Source organism: Neovison vison, chromosome 3 (assembly GCF_020171115.1).
Source record: "Neovison vison isolate M4711 chromosome 3, ASM_NN_V1, whole genome shotgun sequence".
Taxonomy (NCBI): domain Eukaryota; kingdom Metazoa; phylum Chordata; class Mammalia; order Carnivora; family Mustelidae; genus Neogale; species Neogale vison.
The window spans coordinates 109,108,613-109,132,732 of NC_058093.1; the positions used below are offsets into that span (position 1 = coordinate 109,108,613).

Genomic DNA, 24,120 nt, shown 5'->3' on the forward strand with positions numbered 1-24,120 from the left:
CAGCAAGCTCTGTAAATTACCTGTGTTTCTGGAAAGACTTAGAGAAAATGTAACTTCCCTGGTTTTTGGAAGCTGGCCAAAGGTTTTGTAACTGGCCTTCCAGTCTTTTGTATATGCTTATGAGATGAAAAGCCTTCTGGTTTCCCCTCCCTGGCCTCACCCTGCTACTGCAACCACCCAGATCACCTTTGAATAAAGGAGTCTTGGTAAGAGTCCCTACATTATCCACATTTTCTCCTCTTTTTTCTTAAATTTATGTTTTGCAGGACAAATGATACTGGGTTTCTTTCCTTCAAAGACCACTTGCCTGTCACTCAGATAGTTATCACTGATACCAACAGATCAAACTCAGAAGCTGCTTGGAGAATTGGTCCCTTGCGTTGCTATGGAGACCGTGAGTACTAAATTGAAAAAAAAAAAAAAAAAAAAAGCTTTCTCTCTTCATTACATAAGCACAAGATGTTTTTATTCCCTTATCCCTTTTTCCTGCAGTGTCCCTCAGTCTTGAAAATTTTTCACATGTCCAATGCTTTTCTACATCTCATTCTGAAACAATGAACCCTGCTTAAGGATATTTCCATTTGCAGGGCACTTCTGGAATGCGGTATCATTTTATACAGAAGCGTCTTACCTCCACTTTCCTACCTTCCACGCGGAGTTCAGTGCTGATATTTCCTTCTTTTTTAAAACCACGGCTTTATCGGGAGTTTTCCTAGAAAACCTTGGCATTAAAGACTTCATCCGACTTGAAATAAGCTGTAAGTGCCCTCATTTATGAATTTAACATAATGTCAACAGAAGTCCAAGTCTTATCTTTGCCACCAATGGCTAGTACATGTCGATACTATCAAATTAATGCCTCTGGTAATCTGTAAAAATAGCATGCTAATTTCTAGTTCCTTCTAATTGTTTTTGTTTATTTTATTATTGCCTATCAGAATGTAATCATTCTCTCTTCAAAATAGTGTATTCCTCAAATCCCCATAGTACTTATTACAGTGTCCCTTATCTCTCCATGGGTACTGCTTACCTTTTACGTTAAGCTTCCATACCCCAGAACTTTTTCACTACAATTTTCATGGAAAGCTTAATGTATTATTATTATGCATTCTATTCATAATTAGGGTCTATTTTTTGTTGTTGTTGTACTTTTGCTCTGAAAGTAATTCCTGATTTATTTTTCACCATTAGGACTCTGTGACTACCCAATCAGAATTCCTGCTCTTTTTCAACTACTTCCCCATATGCAGTGGTGTAGCTACACCAGAATATGGATCATTGTCTAACATCCCATTTCCTACACACAGGTTATACAGTAACGATCATACAGTTAAAAGAAGAATAATAGAAATGTAGATGGCAAAATGTCCTAATATTGAGCACTTCTATGTGATCAGGCCAATTAAAAAAGAAAAGACATGAATGGTTTTTAGTTAACATTTTTCCTTTTTTTTTTTTAGTAAAAAGGACAAAAACATACCTGTATATTGGTTTGTTCCAGTAATAGTCATATTAAAACTTCTGTTCCTCCAACTTTACTTCTAGAAATTTGTGCATGGCTTATCAAAATCAATAGTTTTCACATGTGTATGTTCAAAACAGAATATAATCAGATTTGCCCATCTATCTTAATCAAAGGATACTTCTACTATTTTTAAATTTAAAGATTTTTTTTTTCACAGTAAGCAACAGACATGTAAATTTTAGGAAAGGTTCTAAACGTAAAGGTAAGTTTGATTGATATTCATAAAAATACTTTGTTTTATAATAAATTTCAGGAATTATGATTTTTCCATGTGTTTTCTTCACAATTAGTTCTAGCAACTTTTAAATATCTTTGCAATCAATAAGAAAATCACTAAAATATTTTCACTAGAAATTTTATCACATTTGGTAAAATATTATGGAGTTCCTAAATATTGCAGTTGTGTGTGCTCTCTTTGGGTGCAGTCTGTGTCCACAAGCCCTGTATTAATGTGTATTCATGTGTTTCAACAGTAGGTCTGAGTTAAACAAGGATAGCATAGTAATTGTACAAATGAGAAATCAGAAGTTGAATTCTGACCCTTAGAACTAAGCCTTTGTATTTGAGTCTGTATGTTCAGAAGCCAAAGGTATAACTAGAGTTGTCTGAATTAACTTCCAAGTTAATATTCAAGTAATAATGACAAGTAATAAAACATGCTATTTGAAGCTTATATATACGTTATTAAAAATTCATACTGGCATCAGCATTTCTTAGAACTTAGACCAACAAAAGGCTTTTTTTGGTAGAAGAATGTTTTTCACTGATCCTATTTAGAATTGCTGGTGCGTGGCAATAATAAAAGCATTTACTTTTAGTTGCTTTTGTTGGGTTTCCAATTTTTTGCACCTTCTGCCCCCTCCTCCCATATTTCTTCTACAAAGATGGACAACTCCCACCATCTTGCCCTTTTTATGCCATGACCATGATGACTTGTTTGTCATTAGATTTCTCATTTATCTGTGTCTACACAGATGTTTTCTATAGTTTGATGGAGGCAATTGACCTATACTACCAATACTATGATAGTGATGTGACTGCATGAAATACCCTTTAAAAGTTATTTATTTATTTGACAGAGAGATAGCGCGAGAGGGAACACAAGCAGGGGAAGTGGGAGAGGGAGAAGTAGGCCTCCTGCTGAGCAGGGAGCTGATGCAGGGCTGGATCCCAGGACTCTGGGATCATGACCTGAGCCAAAGGCACATGCTGAAGGACTGAGCCACCCAGGAACCTCCTGCATGAAATGCCCTTAAAAGCATAAGTAACGTTCTGGGAAGAGGAGTTTAAAAATTTGAGAGCTCCAGAGAAAGAAACAAAAGCACTAACTGGAGGAGATGACTGAGTTATTTGCACCAGCTCCCTGTAAATCACCAAGCAGTTAGATGTTTCTTTTGCAGTTATAGAACAATACATACAAGGAAAGAGATCTCTTTAATTGGTAGCCTTAACCTCCTTTTACTCTGAAGATTTAGACTATTAATGGGAGGAAGCTCTTGTGGCTTTAGTGTGAAATAAGATCTCTCCTATCTAACTTAGCCAGGCTCTGAAAATGTGGGGTTGAGTGCCAACCATTGCATAATATGGATATACTAACCTCAATGTAAATTTAATAAAAATCAGGCCCTAAGGCCTTTTGATTCATTAAAGCAGCAGCAAATGTCATGGCATATTATCACAAGATAATGAGCAATGATTTAGTGTTAATTACATTTCAATGTCCAATTTGTTTGTACTTTCTGGTACTGTATTTTGTCCTTCGGGTTATACAAAAATGTTTTAAATTCAGGTGGTATTTAATTTGAAGAAAATTTAAAAATCCATTGATGTAATTGTTTGCCATACAGTTTTTTCACTAGGTTGAAGAACATATACTTTTTTGAAACAAGAGTATTTTATATAAAAAATTTAAAATACAGGACTCCATATTTTTCAAAATACTGTATTTATTATTATTATTATTATTTAAAAGAAAAAAATAAATTGGAAGAGGTCTTTTATTTCTTATTAACATCTATACTCATCTTTTACCTTTTCTGTAGATAAAATTTTCACCCTAAGGGGTTCATAACAAGATACTTTTACAGATCAGCTACTTATAAAGGAAATGGCCTTTAAACACATGAAGTGGCTCAGAATAGATTTCTTTTCCATCCCTAAGGAGTATTCCTCTATAACTATCCGAACAGAAGCCTCTGAAGTTGATATATCCATATTGTTCAACAGGGAACAAGACGTCTCCATGAAATTTCCTTCTGGGTCACTTCCAGCTAAGACGTGTGAATTATGTAGCCTTGAAATTAGTCCATATTCTATGAGAAACAAGACATTACACAGTATCATGTCTTAGTGGATCTGTTTCAAATGAGACTGAGTGAAAAAAAAATGAGCTAATTTGACAATTATCTTACAATGGTTGTGGGTTGGAAATACCATTTAGAATGGGTGAAGAGGAGACATGGGGAATTGTTGAGAGTCAGTGTGGTTTAGTGGAAAGAGCCTATTGCTTAGAACCCCAGGTGATTCAAATTTCCAGCCTTCTAAGTTTAATTGTGAACATGTTCTTTACCTCTTGAGTGCTTATTTATGCAAAATGGGACTTATGACACCCATATGCCAATCTGATGTATTTGGCTGCAATTAAGAGAAAACTTGATCTGAACTAGTAGATACAAGGATTGGGATTCACTGGTACTGAGACATGTGACTAGGTCCAGAACTGGTGAGACATTTTATTTCTGGTTGGATTCATCAGTTTCATAATGTTATCTGGATTCAATTTATTTCTCTCCCTGCACTGACTTCTGAATATTTTTTTCATTCTAAAGCTTGCTGTCCTTCAAGGGAGAGCTACATTTCAGCTAATGGGTAAAACTCCTGGTGTGCAACACCTAAACACCTCTGGCCAAGGCTTCTGGCCATGGAAGTAAAGATTGCAGAGTGGTTTTGCCAGGACCCACCTTTACATGTGCTGGGGGAAAGAGGGAGGAAAAACAATGTGCCTCTTAACTTTTCAGTTCTTGGTTGAGACCCCTGTAATAAAAGAGTAACAAGAGGAAAACAAACAGAAGTTTACCAATCTACACACATTGTGTGCACATGAGATGAACAGAGGAAAATGAATAATTCAAAGAGGTGGCTTAGAATTATAGATTATCATATAGTGTGTTCAACAGAGAAAAATAAAATTATGGAGAAATAATGGACAAAGGAAAGCAATAGTAGGTTTTCAAAAGTTGTGATAAATGCTAGTTAGTAAAGTTTGTTATGCAGATCTCTCTGGTGTCATCTCTAGACTGATAGGATCTAAAGATGTCTCCAGGCATGCCTGGGTAGCTCAGTCAGTCATCTGCCTTTGGCTCAGGTCATGATCCCAGAGTCCTGGGACCAAGCCTCACATCAGGCTCCTTCCTCAGCAAGGAGCCTGCTTCTGCCTCTCCTTCTGCCACTTACCCTATTTATACATTTACTATATATTTTGTTTTCAAACAAAATTGTTCTTGATGTTCACAAGATACTGCACTATGATTTTCATTGTTCAACTCCTAATCCAATTTAAAGATAAGAAGGGTGACCCTAGAGAGACTTAGTAAAACACCCAGAGTTACACAGCTTACACAGTTGGCTTAAGAGTCAGAATCCATGATCAACCTACCTCTTTTTTCCTTAGTGCAACTTCCTATTCTGTTTTGCAAGACTGCCTCAAAACCCAAGAATGCTAGGACTCAGAGAAAATAGAATTATTTTTTTCTGTGATTTGACACATAAGACATTCAGGAAGTCTTCAAAATTTTAGCAATTTGTATATCCTTTTTTCTTGAGTTGTCTTATCTACAAAAATGTTTAACGATATGTCATATAGTTCATATTTCTTACTTTATAGATGCATACATAGAAGGTCAGAGAGGATAAGTGACTTCTTCTTTGTCCATAAATGATCCTGGGATCTGTTGTATGCCCAAGATGGTACTGGATATGAAGTTCTAGGAGGAGAACATTATATAGGAGCCTCTACTCAGAAAGATTCTCATCTTCTAGAAGTACTTGAACTTTCAGCACTTTCCTCCACTTAGCATGTTCTTTCTTTGTCAATCTTGAAAGTACATTGTGAGGTTATTGGGTTTCATTGATCTGTGCATTCTCAGGGCCTAACACAAGACCTGGATTGGTAAAAACCCACTGAAAGGCTAACTGACTCTATAGCTTTGTCTTGAACCACAAGGGAGTAAATGAAAGGAAGATATTTGTCAGACAGGTGGGAGAGAGAAAGGCCAGCGGGTAAATTCATGCTGGAGCTAAGAGCTGACACAAGGCTTCTGTTTTTCTCCTCGAGGGCCATCAGGTGATGAACATCCCATCAGCAAAGGAGAGCAGGCTTATGTTTGACTCTGATCCCCATCCTCAGAGTCACTAGGCAATGTTGGAAATATCACTTATTTACCTACATTGTTATTGTTTAGTTGTTTTCAGGCACCTCTATTACATATTTTAGCTTTGAACCCCTCCCCCAGGGGCACTGCGTAAGATTGGGGGAAGAAGATTTTCTTTCATAGGGAGAGTGGGTTCAGAAATGAGCTCTAGAGACACATCACCTGGATTTAAATCTTGACTCTGCCCCATCTGGGTTGGAGCCACTTGTCAGCTCAGTTTCTGCAGCTGCTATATGTTACCTGTCTCATAAGAGTATAGTGTGGCTTAAAATATTAAGGATTTCATTAATGAAAAGTGTTTAGCAGAGTGCTTGGCTTGTGGTAAGCACTCAATAAACATTAGCTCTGATTACTGCATTTTACTGATTGTCCCTCAGTTCTAGGAGGAATAGACTGAATAAAATAGGTCTTTAATAGTGACCTAAATAAAATTAAATAATAATAATTAAAATATTTGTCAAGGAAGTTAATGCCTTGGTATAAAACTAAAAGAAAAAAATCTAAAAGAAATTACAAACTTGTATTTAGTGTGTGTGGTGTAACGTTTTAATGAACAAGACTTTAGTTGGATGAGAGCTTCCTATATACCAGCCCTGGTGTTAGATGTCCAAAAGTTGAATTGTTTACCTAGAGTTTGCAGACTAATTGGGGAGACAGACCCTAGAAAGATCATTATACAACAGATGGATAAGTGTTGGAGCAGGGATAAGCCTAGACAGGAACTCTACCAAGGATGGGGGAGGCAGGGGTGGTGGACAGATGCAGCAGTAGAGCAAAGAAAGCTCCATAAAGAGGTGCTGTCCATGCAGAACTTAATATCCACAAGACCAGCTTTACAGAAAGGCTTTTAACAAAATCTTTAACATTTTTCCTCTCCATTTCTCACCAATTCTTACCTTGGTTCTGCAGAGAAAAATAAATTGAGGTCCCAGTTATCTTGCAGTTAGTGTTTATTTGATCTCAAGATGTGCAGGGCTGCAAGGTGGCATCTATGGCCTGAATAAGAAGCAGGAAATTGCTCAAAGAGCCAACTTCATTCTTATTTAATCTTTTAATTGTTGAACCCAATTTGTTCACCTCAGTTCTGTCTCCTTTAATGCATGGGTTTCTGAGCCAAAGCCATGGGACTGAGTCTGTCACAACTCACTATGTCACTATAACAGCAGCAATAGAAATCACTTTGAGTACATCTTATGGGCCAGGTATGGTTCTATGAAGTTCATCAGGATTAAGTCATAAACAACCTGACAGTTAAGTATTATTTTCATTCCCATTTTTCAAATGAGAAAATTGAGGTGTGATAAGATTGGAAATGTGGGTCCAGAGTACATGCTTTCAAGTCCCAGTCTAGGGCCTCTAACTCTTTTAGGTCTGGGCTCACTTTGACCAGAATGCAAAACATTCAAGCTCTTGGTTACTTGAAATTCTACCTACTGGGGGGCTTCTTATACCAAGGCTCATTCTCTGTTTGGATTTGAAGGCTGAGAAGGGAGAGTCCAGGGTGCTATTCAACACGTGTTATTACTGATAATTCAATTGATGAGTTTGTCAAATAAATACCCATGTCTTGTTTTAGGTGTAAAGGAGAGGGGGCTGTCCAAGGTGCTTAGAAGGAAGGGAAGGTCTGTCATAGGAAGGCTCCAGCTCCAGTGACTGAAAGGGGACTGTCCTCTCATCAACATCAACTTATAATTTGCCTCTCCATATCCTTCAGATTAAAAAAAAAACTTATTTAATAATGGAAAATACAAAAGACATATTCAATAGAGAAAAATAGAGAAGAATTCTACTTTTAGAGTCAAATTCTTTAGCCTGTCTGAGAAACTGAGAAAATTACACTTCTTTTCTCACCCATGGAATGGGAATAAAAATTATACCTTTATCATGGTGTTGTTTTGAGAATTAAAATGACAGATTAAATGGTCAGAATTAAAATAGTCAGAATTTAGTATAGCACTCAGCAGAATTCATTGTACCTATTGTGTCCCTGCTACGTCTCTCTCTTTCTCTATCTCCCTCAATGGCTGTGTCACCACCACCATCATCATAACCATCACCACCATCATCGTTACCACCACCACTATCACCAACACTATCACCACCACCAACACCACTAATGCCAATACCAGTACCACATCATCATCATCGGCATTATTACTCCTGACCGGGTGACCTATGGCATGTGTGATATGCAGATTTTTATAGAAAGGCAGAAAGAGTCATGGAAGAGGGATGGGGACTTATGTTTGATCCCAGGAACCACTACTTGCATGATATATCCTTGAGATAAGCACTTAAACTTTGACTCTCCTTGAAAAAGAGGGAAAAGGTCATAAGAATAGCATGAATGCTTATAATCACATGTATTAATGAAATAAGATGGAGGAGATCACTGGACATTCAAGGGTATGAATCCTCTCTCTACAGGAATGCAGGCATAGCTAATCCAGTATCTACATATATGTATGAAGACACAATTGAAGACAAAATAGACCCCGAAAACCCAGAGCCTTGGCACTGATGCATGTTTATCAGATTGGTATCTGTGGCTGTAGCACTTATCCTGTTTCCTAAATTCTCACAATAAGTACCAAATGGGTACTTGGGACTTAATATTTGGTAATTTTCGCAACTAACTAATAATTTTAATACTGCAGAGATTTCAACTGAAGACTTCCTCACCTTGTATTGACTTGTAGTCATTTACACCATTCATTCAGGGTGTGCTTGTGATCTCAATGCACTGACTGACACTTCCCCTCAACTTCCTACCTGTTCCCTTGTTGGTTTCAGCTCCATCTGAGATCACTTTTGCCATCGATGTTGGGAATGGCCCCGTAGAGCTCATAGTTCACTCTCCTTCTCTTCTGAATGATAACCAATGGCATTACGTCCGAGCTGAGAGAAACCTCAAGGAGACTTCACTTCAGGTGGACAACCTCCCAAGGATGACCAGGGAGACTTCAGAGGAAGGTCATTTCCGATTGCAGCTGAACAGCCAGCTGTTTGTAGGTAAGGGACATCTTGAGTTCCCTCTGTGCTAATACCTTATAAGACTTCTGTATGACCAGACCCAGAGAAAATTATGATTCTGTTTCAGACTTGAGGGGTGGTTAAAATATGTCACAAGGCATTTATAATTATAAATTTGATTTTATAGATTCTTTCATTCTAGCTTCATAGCCATGGCAATAAGAGATTATGCCACCCCTTAGCAAATTTTGAGGTGGTCTCAGACTTTGTCTCTTTTCTCCTTGTACATATTATTTTCAGATGTCCACAGACCCCTAATATTTTTCATTCTTATAGTCAAAATATACTTGTAGAAAAAGAAAATATCAGCTATTTACACCGTAGTAGGTGTTGCCTCTAAGTCAGTGAGCACCCTTCACCCTTCTTAGTGATATCTGACTCCTGATAATTAATGATAACTGTGCAATAAAACATGTTACAGTATCTCAAAGGGATGTGTCACCAGTCGTATGGTGGAGGGAGGAGCTACTGTTTTCCACAGGTTTCTTTGATGCTCCCTGAAATCATATCATTCAGGTCACTGCCTTACATTTGCACAGAAAAGCAGGTCTAGTTCTTGAGCTGATGTTGCTCCATTGAGCAGTTCCTCCTGAGACTCAGAATTAGCTTCTGGACAAGTTTTTCATCTGAACTGACTGCCCCTGCTTATAGTGGGTACCAGGAAGTTTTCAATGTCATTTACTAAGTCCATTCATTCTTTCATTCCATAGTCACTAAACACTGAAAACAAGTCAGGCACCTTGTTGGATGATGGGCATTGAATGATAAATTGTATGGTGATACTACTTTCAAAGAGCTTGTGCGCCTGTTTGTATGTGTAAGAAAGACACTGAGAGACAACAATAGAGAGGAAGAGAATTTAGCCACATGAGCCTAGGTAGGAGAGGGCAACCTCACAGCTGTAATTTAGAAAGGATTTTTTGAAAGTAGGTTGAGTAGCACTTGCAAATCTTGAAGGTACAAAATATAGCTATAAATAATAGGGCCATTGTAATATTATCAAAGCTAAGAAGCTATTCTTATATAAAACTTGAAGTTCAGATGTTTAGAACAGTGGTATAAGTAAGGTCCAAAATTTTCCAGTCAACCCAGATTTAATTTTCTTTCCTTATTTATTTGTTTAACCAACTCTCACACAATAGAGTTTTACTGCTAGTAATAAAATGCCATCAGCAATCAGTGGGAGTTTCTTACAAGTTTTCTTTATATTAGTTTTGAACAGTTTTTAACTCTGACAAAAACAGTCACTAAAAGCATGTCAGCTAAAAGAAAAAAAGAAGTAGCAGAATATGTCATATTTTCTCTTCTCAAGAGGAATCATATTTCTTTCTTCATCTGTCATGTTTTACCTATCTAGCAGAAGATATAAGTGATTAAAGCATTTTTCTGATTATAAGACATTTACTTAATTAATAACCTACATGAGTGGTATGATTTACTCTTAAAATATTTTTGAAAATTTATATTGCTGTTTTAATTCTATTAAAACATCACATTTCATTTCTCTGAAGAAGTTTGCTAGTCATCAAGATTTAATGTCTTTTTTGGTGAAATCAATTCAAGTAGTTTGCAATTTTCATAAATTATATTCCATGCCAAAGTTTAATTTATCTTCAGGCAGTATTTATGAATCTTTCTGGCAGAAAGGTGTACATAAGATGGAATAATATTTTTTATCCTTCTATGCAAATTTCATGTCATTATGAAATTATCATATGCCCTGAATATGTGATAAATTGTGTGCTAGTCAAAAGGGAAAAGTCACAGCTGTGTTTCATGGCAGGTTTTTATCTCCAGACATTTCAGTTAAATTGATCACAAATGCAATGAGTTGTAGGAGCATGTCGATAGTTTTGGAGGACATATCTTGCTCGAGCTGGAGCCAAGGTCAGCTGTGGTGAGAGCACCTGCTTCAGTTATGTTTTTCTCCAATAAGTTCCTTCTCAGATGTTACTCTGCCTTATTGAATTTGTCTTAATGTACTTTAAGAAGAAAAAAAAAAAAGAAACATGCTGTTGGAGGTCATTTTAGTCTGTTGGTTTGAATTCTGTTGTTCAGTGTTCAGCAATCCACTATTTAGAAATGTCAGGTGGCCAAAAATGCTGAAGTCCCAGTATTTCCATTTTGTATAATTCAGTGGTCCAAAACCAAAAACAAAAAGCAAAATATAAAACCCTTTACTTAGCTCTAAGAGCCCAAATGGAGAAATGCATTCCCTGTCATTCAGAAATTTAGAGACATTGGATATTTATATTTTCTAGGCAGAAAAAAAGATCATTGGTGTATACGTCTTCCCAGGGAGAGAATGAAGGTAGCAGTATTTAAATATTCATTTGGATATGCCTATCTGGATACTTTTAGACACTAAAGGATCTTTCAATCAAAACAGAGCATCATTCAGCATTGTAATTGCTGGTGTAGACATGTGCTCATGAGTGCTTCCTGAGTACCAGAAACAGGTTAAATTTTGTAGAACAGGATGTACCTCTTCACACTGCTTCTGTCATTTAAACGTGACAAGTTGAAGTGCTCATACATGAGTCAAGGCATGCTGGGTTCCCAGAATCAATATTTTTATCTTCAGACTTTTATCACCATGATAGTTAGGGACATTTGCAACCCTGCCATCTTACTGATCACACTTTTTTTTTTTAAATTATGATTATTGTTTAACAGAATAAGAGAAACTTTATAACACATAGATTCTGAAATGTATGCTGCAAGTATGTAATTATCTCATCGATGAAACTCTTAGAGGTATTAGCCCTCTGGTTTGCTGTTCCCTACAAATGTGGAATCCAAGAACTAGCACCCACTGCTGAAAGTGAAAGGGAGAGACATGGGTGTGTAACCCAGGTCAAGAGCCAATAAGCCACAAGACATTGGTTAAAGAACACCTAGCCTTTGTATACTCATTATGCTTACCTGCAAAATAAAAAAGAAAAGTTTGGTATCTTACCTCCCAGGACCCAAGGAACTACAATCTCCATGTTTATGTTAGGAATGACAATCATCCTTATCCTCATTCTCCCCAAATCTGAATTGCGTCTTTCCAAGTTTGCTGCAATGATAGACATTTTGTAAATATCTGGGCCTGTGAGCTTCATTTTCATATGACTTTACTGCCTTCTTCTTATTATTTTTGTTTTGTTTTGTTTTTGTCTTTCATGGACTTGTGTTTTGTTTTTGGGGTTTTTTGTTTGTTTGTTTTGGTCTTGGTTGTTTTTGGCTTAGCTGTTTAATTGTGTCAATGTAAACTGAAGCTGCTCACATTTTACAGTTCCTTGGGGAAAATACTAGACTATGAAAGAGAACAATATGATTCTTGATAAATCATTAAGTTCAAAGAGATCCCTAAAAATGTTGCTTCTGCCTCCCTGCCGGTAGCGGACTATTATTTCTATTTTCAGGTGAAGCATGTCAAACTTAGTGGGGTCAGTAGTGAAACCAATCAGGGAGAGTGAACACACAATAACCTTGATCTTTGGCACAACATAGACAGGCACTCTGTGGCAAAATGCAGCCACATACATGAGCTGCCAGAAAGTATATATGTGAATAGTTACTTATATTTCTCCTTGAGAGTGACTCAGGAGGATGGCTTTCCTGATGCAGCCCAGTAGAGTTTTCTATTTGAGAGGATATAACATGTCTCAAAGTACAAGAGGAGGTATGTATCCTTTTCCCATTAAAAAGTAACTGAGGGGCACCTGGGTGGCTCAGTCCACTAAGCAGCTGACTTGAGCTCAGGTCATGATCCCAGGGTCCTGGGATCTAGCCCCACTTCTGGCTCCCTGTTCAGAGGGGAGCCTGCTTCTCCTTCTCCTTCTGCTGCTCCTTCTGCTTCTGTTCTCTTGCTTGCATGCTCTCTCTTTCTCAAATAAATAAACAAAATCTTAAAGAAAAATAACTGAAAGGCATATTTCAGCATATTTAATCAGCATATTTATTATATAAGCCATAGTGCATTGAAGATGTTACTTAACATTACATCAGTGGTGAAACAAAAAGTAAAGAAATTATTGTATTTTCAACATCACATAAATTTCTGATAATATCTAATTTACCAAAAATGTTTAAATTTTTTCAAAAGTAAGTCATATAACAAGTATACTTGAATTATTTCTCTTAGTAAAAAAAATGTGATTTCTGATGTTCCCCATTAATAGTTAAATATAAGAAACTGTTGTGACTAGTTTAAGAAGTTGGTAAGAGACCTCAAAACACCAGCAGGGTAAGTCCCAGAAATGCTGTGCTTTGTTGTTGTGGACAAAGTACCTAGAGGAGCCCCTGGTGTCCACTATGATGCAAAACAAAACAAAATTCAATAAACAACAACAACAACAAACAATGATGCAGAGCTACGTGCTTCCCCATGCATTTTCTGTCCCCAACACCAGTGTTCCACCAAATCACATTCTTATAGCTTGAAAGTGTTTTGAAAAAACATTGGTTCTATTTTTACATTCAGAGAATTGAAAGATTAAATCACCGTCTTATGCAAAGTTTTATTTCTTCTTTAAGATGTTCAGAGTTGAAGGCATTTAACCTATTCCAATAGCCCATTTTTAGTGTTTTCTGCACCCCCCAATAGTCTAGAAACTTTTTTGAAATGTTTATCTGCAGCCCCTTCTGCTTTAAATGAAGCTCATTTTATCATATGTTGGTCTGCAATGGATTGATAATGGATAATTGAAGGAGAATGTAAAGTTATTTTGTTGGTTTGATTGATTGATTGATTGATTGAGTGCTGTTGGTAAAACGTAGCACAATCATACTGTCTTCTTTAAAGGAGAGTGCCATATGGCATATGGAATCATTTTCTCAAGCAAACCCAGGGAAAGAAGCCTGAGATTTAGACTACACAAAAACCCAATGTTAGAAGTAGTTATTCTGATTCCTCTGGCACTACAAGTCATCAAAATTTATAACTCAGTAAAGAAAAAAAAAAAATTAGGGCAGTGTCATTTACATGGAGCTTGGGTGATAATCATTTAAAAAAAAAAAGTAAACCCAGACATTTCTGGAAAATAATATCAGTATTTCCTGGACATTCAAGGACCTGATCTAAGGGACAGAAGGGAGGGAGAAGTTGTTTATGTTTTGTTTTTTTTTTGTTTTTGTTTTTGTTTTTTGTTTTTTTTTCCACTGAGCATTAACAATCAGGGAAACACCAGGTTGGAAAAAAGCAGACCCAGCAAGGCATGTAGATGCTGGGACCCTAGTGAGCCTGTTTCAGTTTCTTCAAGGTTTTGTCGATATAGCTGAGGATTCAGAGAAAGAGGTGAGAAAGCCCTTGAGCAGAGTGGTAGAGGGGAAGAAAATGTAATCACAATCCTCTGAAAGTGTTACTGGCAGATTTACACTCAGTTCGCATATTGTTACCAAGTTGCCTTTGATCCAAGAAGGAAGGGATTTGGCTTCAAAGTCACTTGTGTAGGTGAAGGCAATTTTGCAGAAGAAGTGAGAAGTGCCATGTCTCAATTCAGCTTTTTCCATCATCCACGCACCACGCTGAATGGTGCATTGTCATCTCGGGATCTATTTATGGTGGAGAGAGAGGCTTAGGAACCCATGGTAGACATGGAAATGTGCTGTTCAGGTCCCCCTTCAAGATGGACTTTTTGCCCTGCTATGAGAAAGCCGTTGACAGATAGTCTTCATGTGTCTGCCCCTTCAGGGACTGCGTCAGCTCCAGAGAAACACCTAGACAAAGTCACAACCTTTGCAAGTGTGTCCACAATGACCATTTGAATCGAGGGTATAAAGGTTTGTCCATTTTGGCCCAAGGAGGTACAATTCTCATGGGTTACTTCTAGCTCTGATGCTCTCTGTGGGGTTGTTCTAGACTGTCCTTAAATATGCACTGCCACTCTAGCACCCCCCACCCCCTCCTGCTTTCTCCATCTCCCATCTACAGGTGTGGTTCCCAAGGGCATCCTTAACACACCTCTTGCTGCACAGTCTGCTTGCTGGAGAACTCAACCTGAGCCAAAATCATAGATTTCTTGTAAAACACACATACACACACACACACACACACATACACACACAACTTTTTAAAAGTCATAGTAATCTCTTAAACAAAATTTATTCTTCATTTCTCCCTAGAATTAGCCATAATATAACCCTTCCCCCCTTATTTTTTTTTTCCTCCAGAACACTCTTTAAAGCTGATGGGCGCGTGGGTGGCTCAGTGGGTTAAGCCGCTGCCTTCGGCTCGGGTCATGATCTCAGGGCCCTGGGATCGAGTCCCGCGTCGGGCTCTCTGCTCAGCGGGGGGCCTGCTTCCGTGTCTCTCTCTCTCTCTCTGCCTGCCTCTCCGTCTACTTGTGATTTCTCTCTGTCAAATAAATAAATAAAATCTTTAAAAAAAAAAAAAAAAAGCTGATGGGTTCCTTAGTGTTGAGTTTGCATTGTTTTACTTCTTTTTAAAGGTCTTCTCCCTCAGTGTAGGATGGATACCTTTACCCCTATCTACTTGGCAGACTCCTCTTCATTAATGACACAGCCTTTTGATGATTCAGATCCAATTTCTTCTCATAGGGGAGTGTATTCCCCCACTCCACCCTCTACCTGTGATCATACCCATAACGCTAGGTTATAATGATCTGGTCATTGCCTCTCTCCCCTCTAGTGGTTTCCTTGTGGACAGACACAGTGTCTAATTTATCTTTACATCCTTGTGCCTGGTGCAGGTTCTCTGATGTATTTTGAATTCAGTAAATGTATAATCAGTTACTGAAAGTGATTGAATGCAAAGTTTCAAGTGCTGGTCCTTTTAATATTGGCTTTATTTTAAGTCATTACCTTTACTGGGCCTCAGTTATTCCATCTGCCCACTGGGCTTAATAATCAATACTTCATAAGTCAGTTGCAAAGATTAAATGGGCATTCTTTTTCCTTTTATTTGGAATTCTCTATCAAAGCTTAAATAAGAGTTGTAAGTAAAATATCATTTTAAGTGGGAATTTATTTGTACCCCCATCCCAGGGGAATAATAGGGCACTGCTTTGCCTGGAAATTTGTAAGATTTGACATTTAAAGGACACATTCAATTAGTGCAATAGCTCCCAGCTCCCAGGGGGATCCTGCCCACACACTGGGTTTTATCCCTTCTTTGCACAAATCAGCAGAAGTGTCCCCACATCGTAGTGTATCTGATGCATGAATGCCTCAAAAGCTGAGGTAGGGCCTTTACAAAAGGTAACATTACAATGGCCGTTGTCTTAGCAACTAGCTTTCAAAGGGAAAAGGATTTTCAAAACCCCATTTTCAAATTGTTACATGGTATGTATAAGCATGCTCTTAGCTGTTGTTACTGGATTCCTTTTGCTGTTGCTCTTGTTTTCCCTGTGCTCTGGTGGGTGAAGATGGGCTTATTTATGGAAAATCCTATCAGATCAGAGAAGGTGCCCAGGCCAGTCTCTCCATTTGTGATTCAATGATATTTTAAGTTTCATAAAATAAGCTGAAAGCCGTCCACATCCAACACCCATTTGTGGTGACATCCAAGCAGTCATGATCTTTTGCAACTGCCCTTCTCTTAGCTGGTGCTGCCAGTGAGGCAGTAGTAAAAAGCCAGACCTTTATTTATTTATTTATTTATTTTAAATTGGAATAATTTTCAGTTTTTGTTTTAATTGAAGTAATTTTTAAAAGTTTATTTATTTATTTATTTTTTGTTCTTTTAGTATCAGCCTTATTCTCTCTTCTTTCCTTGTCCAAATAACTCTAAGGACTAACAGATTGTGCATGACTTTGCCAGATTGGGGAGGAAACACTGAAAGGTATCTGTTCTTTTCCCTCCATTTGCCACTGTGTCCTTCCTCTCATCTCTCTCTCTCTCTCTTTTTTTCTTTTTTTGGACACAATTTATTTCACAAATGTTTCCTGAACATATTCTGTGTTATTAGCCCTAGGGTAGGCAACAGGAGCATGAAAATGAATAAGATCCATTTGGTGTTTAAGAAGTACAGGCTTTGAATGGAGAGGAAAGGCTTTAAGCCAGGTCCCTGAGAATATGGTATGGGGGTGCATATCCAAGGATGGTTAGTAGGGCTAAAGGGGTGTGGCCTTCTTTTTTTTTTCTTTTTTTTAAAATTTATTTATTTTCAGCATAACGGTATTATTTTTTCACCACACCCAGTGCTCCATGCAAGCCGTGCCCTCTATAATCCCCACCACCTGGTACCCTGACCTCCCACCCCCCGCCCCTTCAAACCCCTCAGACTGTTTTTCAGAGTCCATAGTCTCTCACGATTCACCTCCCCTCCCAATTTCCCCCAACTCCCTTCTCTTCTCTAACGCCCCTTTGTCCTCCATGCTATTTGGGTGTGGCTTTCAAGTGTAACCTGGAGGCAGTTTCCAGGCTATCCCTCGTGAAAATGTTGTTCAACAGGCCATCTTTGGAGTTACCTGCTTTACTGGAAAGAAATTATTTGCATTTCTACTGAATAAATGTCATCCACTTTTTTTTTTTTTTTTTTGCTCTATTTCCAAGTTTCAGGGACACACCATCAAACGTGAGAGAGATGCTTCTCACATTTGATGGTGTGTTGCTCGTCACGCTGCAGCCATCACATACCCAAAGGAAGCTTGGAGTAAGAAAGAGCTCCAAAGTGATTGCTAAAGAAATTTATCAACATGTCATGACAGTGTCAAAAGATTGGACAGTGAGAACTGGTTGCCCTTGACTCTACAATGCTACTATCCTATTTAGTGAATTGCAGCCTTTAAAAAAAAAAAAAATATATATATATATATATATATACACACACACACACATACTTTAGAGTGTCCTGGCATCACCCATAAAATCACTCTAGGCCAGGAGAAATATTAGGGGAAATTCTTAAAGTTTATAATCATAGAACCTTTACTATATATCCTTATTTCTTTGAATGGGTCTGTGCTTTAACTTCTAGGAGAGTATCTGTTCTCAGTAGGCCCATGCTGGAGAAAACTAACAAGTGACTGTTCAAGCATATGCGAAATCCAAACACAGGTGCTAGTAGGACAATGATTTGGCCAGGCAGCAGCTGGGAAGAACGTAAGTGTTCCAGCTGATTGTTGGGATGACCTGGTCTCATACGGTATTTCTCATCTCGTGGCTCTTGCAAGAAGGGCAATAATCTCTCCTCTTAACCCAGGAGCCTTTGTAACTTTTCTTTAAATCTATTTTTGATGCTGATTTTTTATCTTCCAAAATGTTGACAGAAGGGAGCACAGCGAGGCATCATTTGGCACTCATCTTTGCAGGATGGGAGATAGTTGTGGTGTCACGATGGTTCTCGTGGCTATTCTAGACTGATATGGAAACTTTTCTGCCCCATCATCTTGCTCTTGTTTAGGGGTACCTCTAAATTATATGCAAGACAATAATCAGCTACCTTGAACTGAGGTGGGCTCTAGTCCCTCATGGTTCCACATTAGCAACAAAAACAGAAACACAATTCAAGTGCTTGCTTCTTTCTTTCCCCTCCTCCTGAATTGTAAATAATAACCAAATGGGGATTTCCACAGAATGCATATTTAGTACTCTGTCTGGACGAAATGTTGGCCCTGCCCTGCCACCATTCTGTTAAAAAGAAAGCAAAGGTTTGTTTTTGGCTAGGAGTCTTGAAAACAAAATTACCAGAAAAACAAGCCTCTGCAGAAAACCCAAGTAGCAAGATACATACTTCCTATATACCGTGACCCACACACCGGACACAAACATGCTGATACTGTCAAAGGTATTCCTCAATATCCAAATACCACATGGATTAATAAATGGCTTTTAGAGATGTACACAATTCTATAGCAAGGAGTTTCATTTGAAACGATATAATAAATTATTTCTCACATGACTTTTAGAAAAAGGAGACCAACCGCACTGTACACAATATACATAATAAATGAAAATATTTATTTTAAATTATACAATCAATATGCAAATGCATCCTCACTGAAAATTAGTCAATAATACCTCCAACTATCCTTATTAGAGGCAACTGATATTTGTCCTGCATGAGATGTTCCAGGCATTGTTCAAGTTCTTACATACATTTAGGTACCCTTAGGAAACACTGAACAATATTATTATTTGTGGATATATTTACATAAACGATATATTTATATGTATTATACCACAGCTTTCTCACTGTTTTTGTTTGTTTGTTTTTTTACACCTCAAATATGCCATGGAAACGATAACAGGCCAATATAAATAGCATATTAAAACTGTTATATAGTGCTTTACCTAATATTTTCAGTTTTTGCTTATTTTGTAGCCATGTTTGTTTTATGTCTTTAATGCATCTGTAATTTGTTTTAGGTTCTGAGGTAGGATTGTAATTTTATTTACTTTCCAAAATCATATTTCCCCATCTCCATTTATTTCATGGTTCCTCTTTTTCCTAGTTACTTAGAACTGCAGTGTATATTATAATGTAAAAAACCATCTTTCTGTATAAAGAGTCTATTTCTGAATTTCTTAGAAATGTCTGGTTTCCTGGGGTGCCTACCTGGCTCAGCTGGGAGAGCATGCAACTCTTGATCTTGGGGTCATGGGTTCCAACCCCACATTGTGGTGTGGAGCTTACTGAAAAGCAAGAACAGAAACAAAAACTAAAACTATAAACAAAATCAAGGAAGCTATGGTTTCTGTTTTATTTAAATAGTTTTGTTTTTCCCAAATACTGCACCAAATCACACTTACAGGGTATATTTTGATACAGAATTGGATAAGTTTTACCCCTGTGCACACCTCACTTCTTTTCATTTTAAAAACTTATTAATGATTCTCAATCATTTTCCCTTCTTGTGGAATTAGCTTTTCATGTTCTATGAAAATAATTTTTGGGGGGCTATTGATTGGATTTTATTGTGTTAAAGAAATTAACTGTCCATTACTGGATCATACAGACACATATTTTACTTCTTCAGGTATTCTTTAGGTGTAAAGGTAAAATTGTATTTTTTCCTTCATATAGGCGCACATCTTGTTAACTTCTAGGTGTTTTGCTGCTTTTGTTATTAAACAGGATTTTTTCCTAGGTATTCCATTCTCCAGTTGGTTATTGTTGTTATATAGGACAGTGATTGATTTTGTATGCTGATATTTATATCTATCCACATTCTTATATCTTTATTTTATTTAATTAATTAATATATTTTCAAAAGATTTTATTTATTTATTTCAGAAAGAGAGAGAGCACAAGTGGGGAGAGGGGCACAGAGAGAGGAGGAAGCAGATTCCTGACTGAGCAGGGAACCTGATGCGGAACTCGATCCCAAGACCCTGGGATCATGACCCTAGCTGAAGGCAGGTGCTTAACTGACCAAGCCACTCAGGCGCCCCCATATACTTTTATTTTAATTGTAATAATTTGTCATTATTGTTTTGGGGGGATTTTCCAGGTAGATAATTATACTATTGTGCACATAATGAAGTATTTTTAATGACTATGTATGAGCAAAATTAATTATTTTTTATTGTAATCAATGCCCCCAGCTCCATTTTGGGAAATTTCTTTAAAAAAATAGAATAAGGCCAATGATAATAATATTTTCATGGCTCTCGATGCATATTGCTGAATTATTCTTGAAAAGTTTTTCATAGCATTCATTTCCACCAAACAAACAAATAAGAAATACTTTCAATTTGCTGTTAAGTGATTCTAAGTTAACAATCTCTTTCCCAATTTTTGGAGGATTAGTGTTTTATTTGAAGTTCCACAATTTAGAGGAAGATTAAACCAGAAAGTGTCTGTGAAGTACATGCTTGGAAGGTGCTTTATAAGAAGTAAACTCTTAGTTTAAATTGATATTGCATCATTATTTTACTTTTTAAACATCCAGTTAGTGTCACATCTATTATTAAATGATGTGTGTTTTTTGGTTTATGAGCAAGAAATCACTGTATCTGGCCAAACTCAACCAGATGCATGCCTTGTTCTCAAGAAAATCACATTTTATACTTTCCTTCTGGTACCAAGGCTCTGTCAGTTGGAGGGGTGGGTTAAAAGCAGACAATAATCGATGGTTAATGTATATTTATTCATCATGTATATGCTAAATCTGCTGCCATTTTAGAATTTGGAATCTAGGTGGTAAATGCACCTGTAGTTCAGCTGGTTATGGCAAATCATAAAAACAAACAAAAAACAAATAAAAACAGCTACTCCAAGTTCAAGGTCAAAAAAACAACCAAGAAAGGCAGAAAGATGGAAAAAGAGAAAATTATTAAATGTTTTTGTGAATCAGGAGCCCAGCTTGGTACATTCACTGTTTTATCAAGAGTCCTCAACAAGGAGTTCTGTTTGAGCTCGTGGAGGAAAGAAAGTAGACACCCAGGAGAGAAATAGAGGTTTTTTTTTTTTTTTTTTTTTTTTTTTAAAGATTTTATTTATTTATTTGACAGAGAGAAATCACAAGTAGATGGAGAGGCAGGCAGAGAGAGAGAGAAGGAAGCAGGCTCCCTGCTGAGCAGAGAGCCCGATGCGGGACTCGATCCCAGGACCCTGAGATCATGACCTGAGCCGAAGGCAGCGGCTTAACCCACTGAGCCACCCAGGTGCCCGAAATAGAGGTTTTGCATGTGGTGCCAAGGACCACAAAAAAATTTAGATACTCCTCTGAAAGTGATGAGCATTTGTGAAGCTGTCACATGGAGGTTTTCTAAGACAGATTTAGAATGATGACAGTGACATTTTCATGAGTTGATTTGTACTCAGGTGAAGGAAATGTCTTCAAAATGAACATGAACATACCAAGGGCCAACTGTAGAGTCTCGTGCAGAATTGCTTCTAGCTAGACCAGCCAACTAAAGGTGATAGTTATTAAGAAGAGTAAGGGCAAAGTAAAGAGAATAAATGCATGCATGTATATTACTTGCTGGAAGAAACCATATTAGAGATAAGGGTAAGAAGGTAGAAGGATCATTTAGTTATAGTACTGATTCAAGTTGTCTAATCAGATCATCCATTTTAGGATTTTAGAGCTTCCAAGGTATGCAGGCTTTGAAGGTCAAGAGATCACAGTTTGACACCTGGCTCTGCCGTATAGACACTTTTCGATTCTTGACGCTGGCCAAAGCAATCTCTCTAACACTAAATGACTTCAACTAGGTCATGGGAATATTATGAATACACTCTTTCCCTTTGGGTGTTCGGTGATAAAGTTTCTAACATACACGTATGTTTGAAATGTTATTATTATTATTATTTTTAATTAGAAACACTGTCCTGATTCTCTATCTGCTTTCAGATTAAATGCAAGCCTCAAAAACATGACTTTCGGATGCTTTAAGAATGATGCTACAGTTTTGTTGTTCTTCCTCCAATGTTTTAGTAAATCTTAGACAAGATGTAGACAAGTAAAGAGCAAAGTTATTTTAGAGTAGCATTGAAAAACCAAATACCTACAAGGGGCAGGAAGGCAATATAAATGAATGAAGTGGCCCTGGTGCAGAATGTGGCCAAGTGGGGACTGGGTTCCCCATCTTAAAAGAACGGACCATGGCATGGTGCAGCTGCAGTGAGCTTTGCTGTGCAGGAAAGCACTTTCATTGTTAACAGATTTGATTTTTTTTTTCTCAAAGATTTATTAGAATTTTAAAAATATCTCTCATTTTAAATAAAATTGGGAACTAATTGAAATAATTAAATACTGGGAGGCAAAAAGATGTGTGGGGAAGGGAGGTGTGCATATGCGTGCTGGTGTCTGTGTTTTTAATGAGAGGGATAGTGTACTGTGATCTGTGGAGTACATGGGGAAGATGACATACTACATAAATGCAAAGTACCTGAAGAGATCCAAAATCAAGACAAACCAGAGGGCACTGGGGAGCCATTTGTAGTTCAGAAGTCCTGGGTGCACTTAAGTCAGAGAAGGGGATGTGGGAAAAGGAAGCTAGAGAGGTAAGTGGAGCCCAGATCTTTCCTACTATATCATCTGTGCCACGGAATTTGAACTTGATCCCGAGGACAATCAGTAATCTCTAAAGAGCATTAGATAGGAATGGCAGAATCCAATTTTCAAATTCGGTTTATCTTTCTGATTGTCAAGTGTTGAATGGATGAGAAGCGTGGTCAGTTGGAAGGCTGTGGAAAGGAATCACATCGAGGTAAGGACCATGGATCTCGGTGTACAAAGAAGCAGATGGTACTGTATGTTAACAATACTGGAATAAAAAAGGAGAAGGAGGAGGACAAGGGGGAGGGAATGGAGAAGGAGAAGGAAAAAGAAAGAATAAGAAGGAGAAGGAGAAGAAGGAAAAGGAGAAGAAGGAGAAGCAGCAGCCAGAGAGATCTGGAAGAGCTGGGGTGGGGGGAAAGGACTGAGTGAGAAGGGGGAGGGAAGCTTGCAGCTGCGTCTCTGCAGAGTACTCAAGGTTCAGAGAACATTTACGCCTGCAACAAAACTCTACACATAGCAGGCAAAGCCAGAAAACGGACAGCACCAACAACTTGCCTGGGTGTGAGTGTGGGGGAGGAGCATCTTTCTGGAATTATTCTATTCTTAGTCTACCTATTACTTCTACCTAAAGAAAAAGGAACCTGACCTCTAGTTCTTATCCTCCGTAAAGAATGAAAAACAGGTGAAAATGGAAATTTAGCTCATTTCGAAATTTAGTTCATAGTTCTTTGCGTCATGCATTTTGTCAGCATCTCAGAGTGAAACGGTCCTCTTGCTTTGGATCACTCTCTCTGTACTCTACGTCTCAAACCTCAAGGAGTGCATTTCTGCCAGAGAAACCACCCCAGCCACTTTCGCCTCCATTTATAAACTTGTTGACTAAGTCACACGCAAGAAAATGTGCAATAGATCTTGCATTCTCCACCTCTGCTAGAGGAAAAAATGCCACTAACAAGCTATATGAAGAGTTATTCAAATCTACCGCAGGGAGTGACTGCAAAATAAGGGAAAAAAAAAAAAAAACAAGACAAAACATTTGACTACATAAATCCTCCCCTCTTTATTCTGTATGATCTCTGGGAAAGAAATAATGAACCTTCCTTTATGATCTGCTTGTACTTATAATTGATTTATCTTGTGGTTAAAAGGAGATTTAGTCACTAAAATTAGGACAGACAGGAGAAAGCAATTTGGGTTTGACCTCCTGGCCTCTTTGAGTATCACTTATCA

The 24,120-nt window shown here is 37.7% G+C and overlaps 1 protein-coding gene across 2 annotated transcripts in view; it reads left to right on the forward strand.

The window, feature by feature from the left end:
• CNTNAP5 (contactin associated protein family member 5) overlaps positions 1 to 24,120 on the forward strand; it is an 858,994-nt gene that overhangs the window by 720,231 nt on the left and 114,643 nt on the right. For both annotated transcript variants that reach the window (XM_044242676.1, XM_044242675.1), the window contains 3 exons: positions 267 to 394; positions 588 to 758; positions 8,749 to 8,967. In XM_044242676.1, the coding sequence (XP_044098611.1) occupies positions 267 to 394; positions 588 to 758; positions 8,749 to 8,967 (518 nt within the window). The remainder of the gene's footprint in view (positions 1 to 266; positions 395 to 587; positions 759 to 8,748; positions 8,968 to 24,120) is intronic.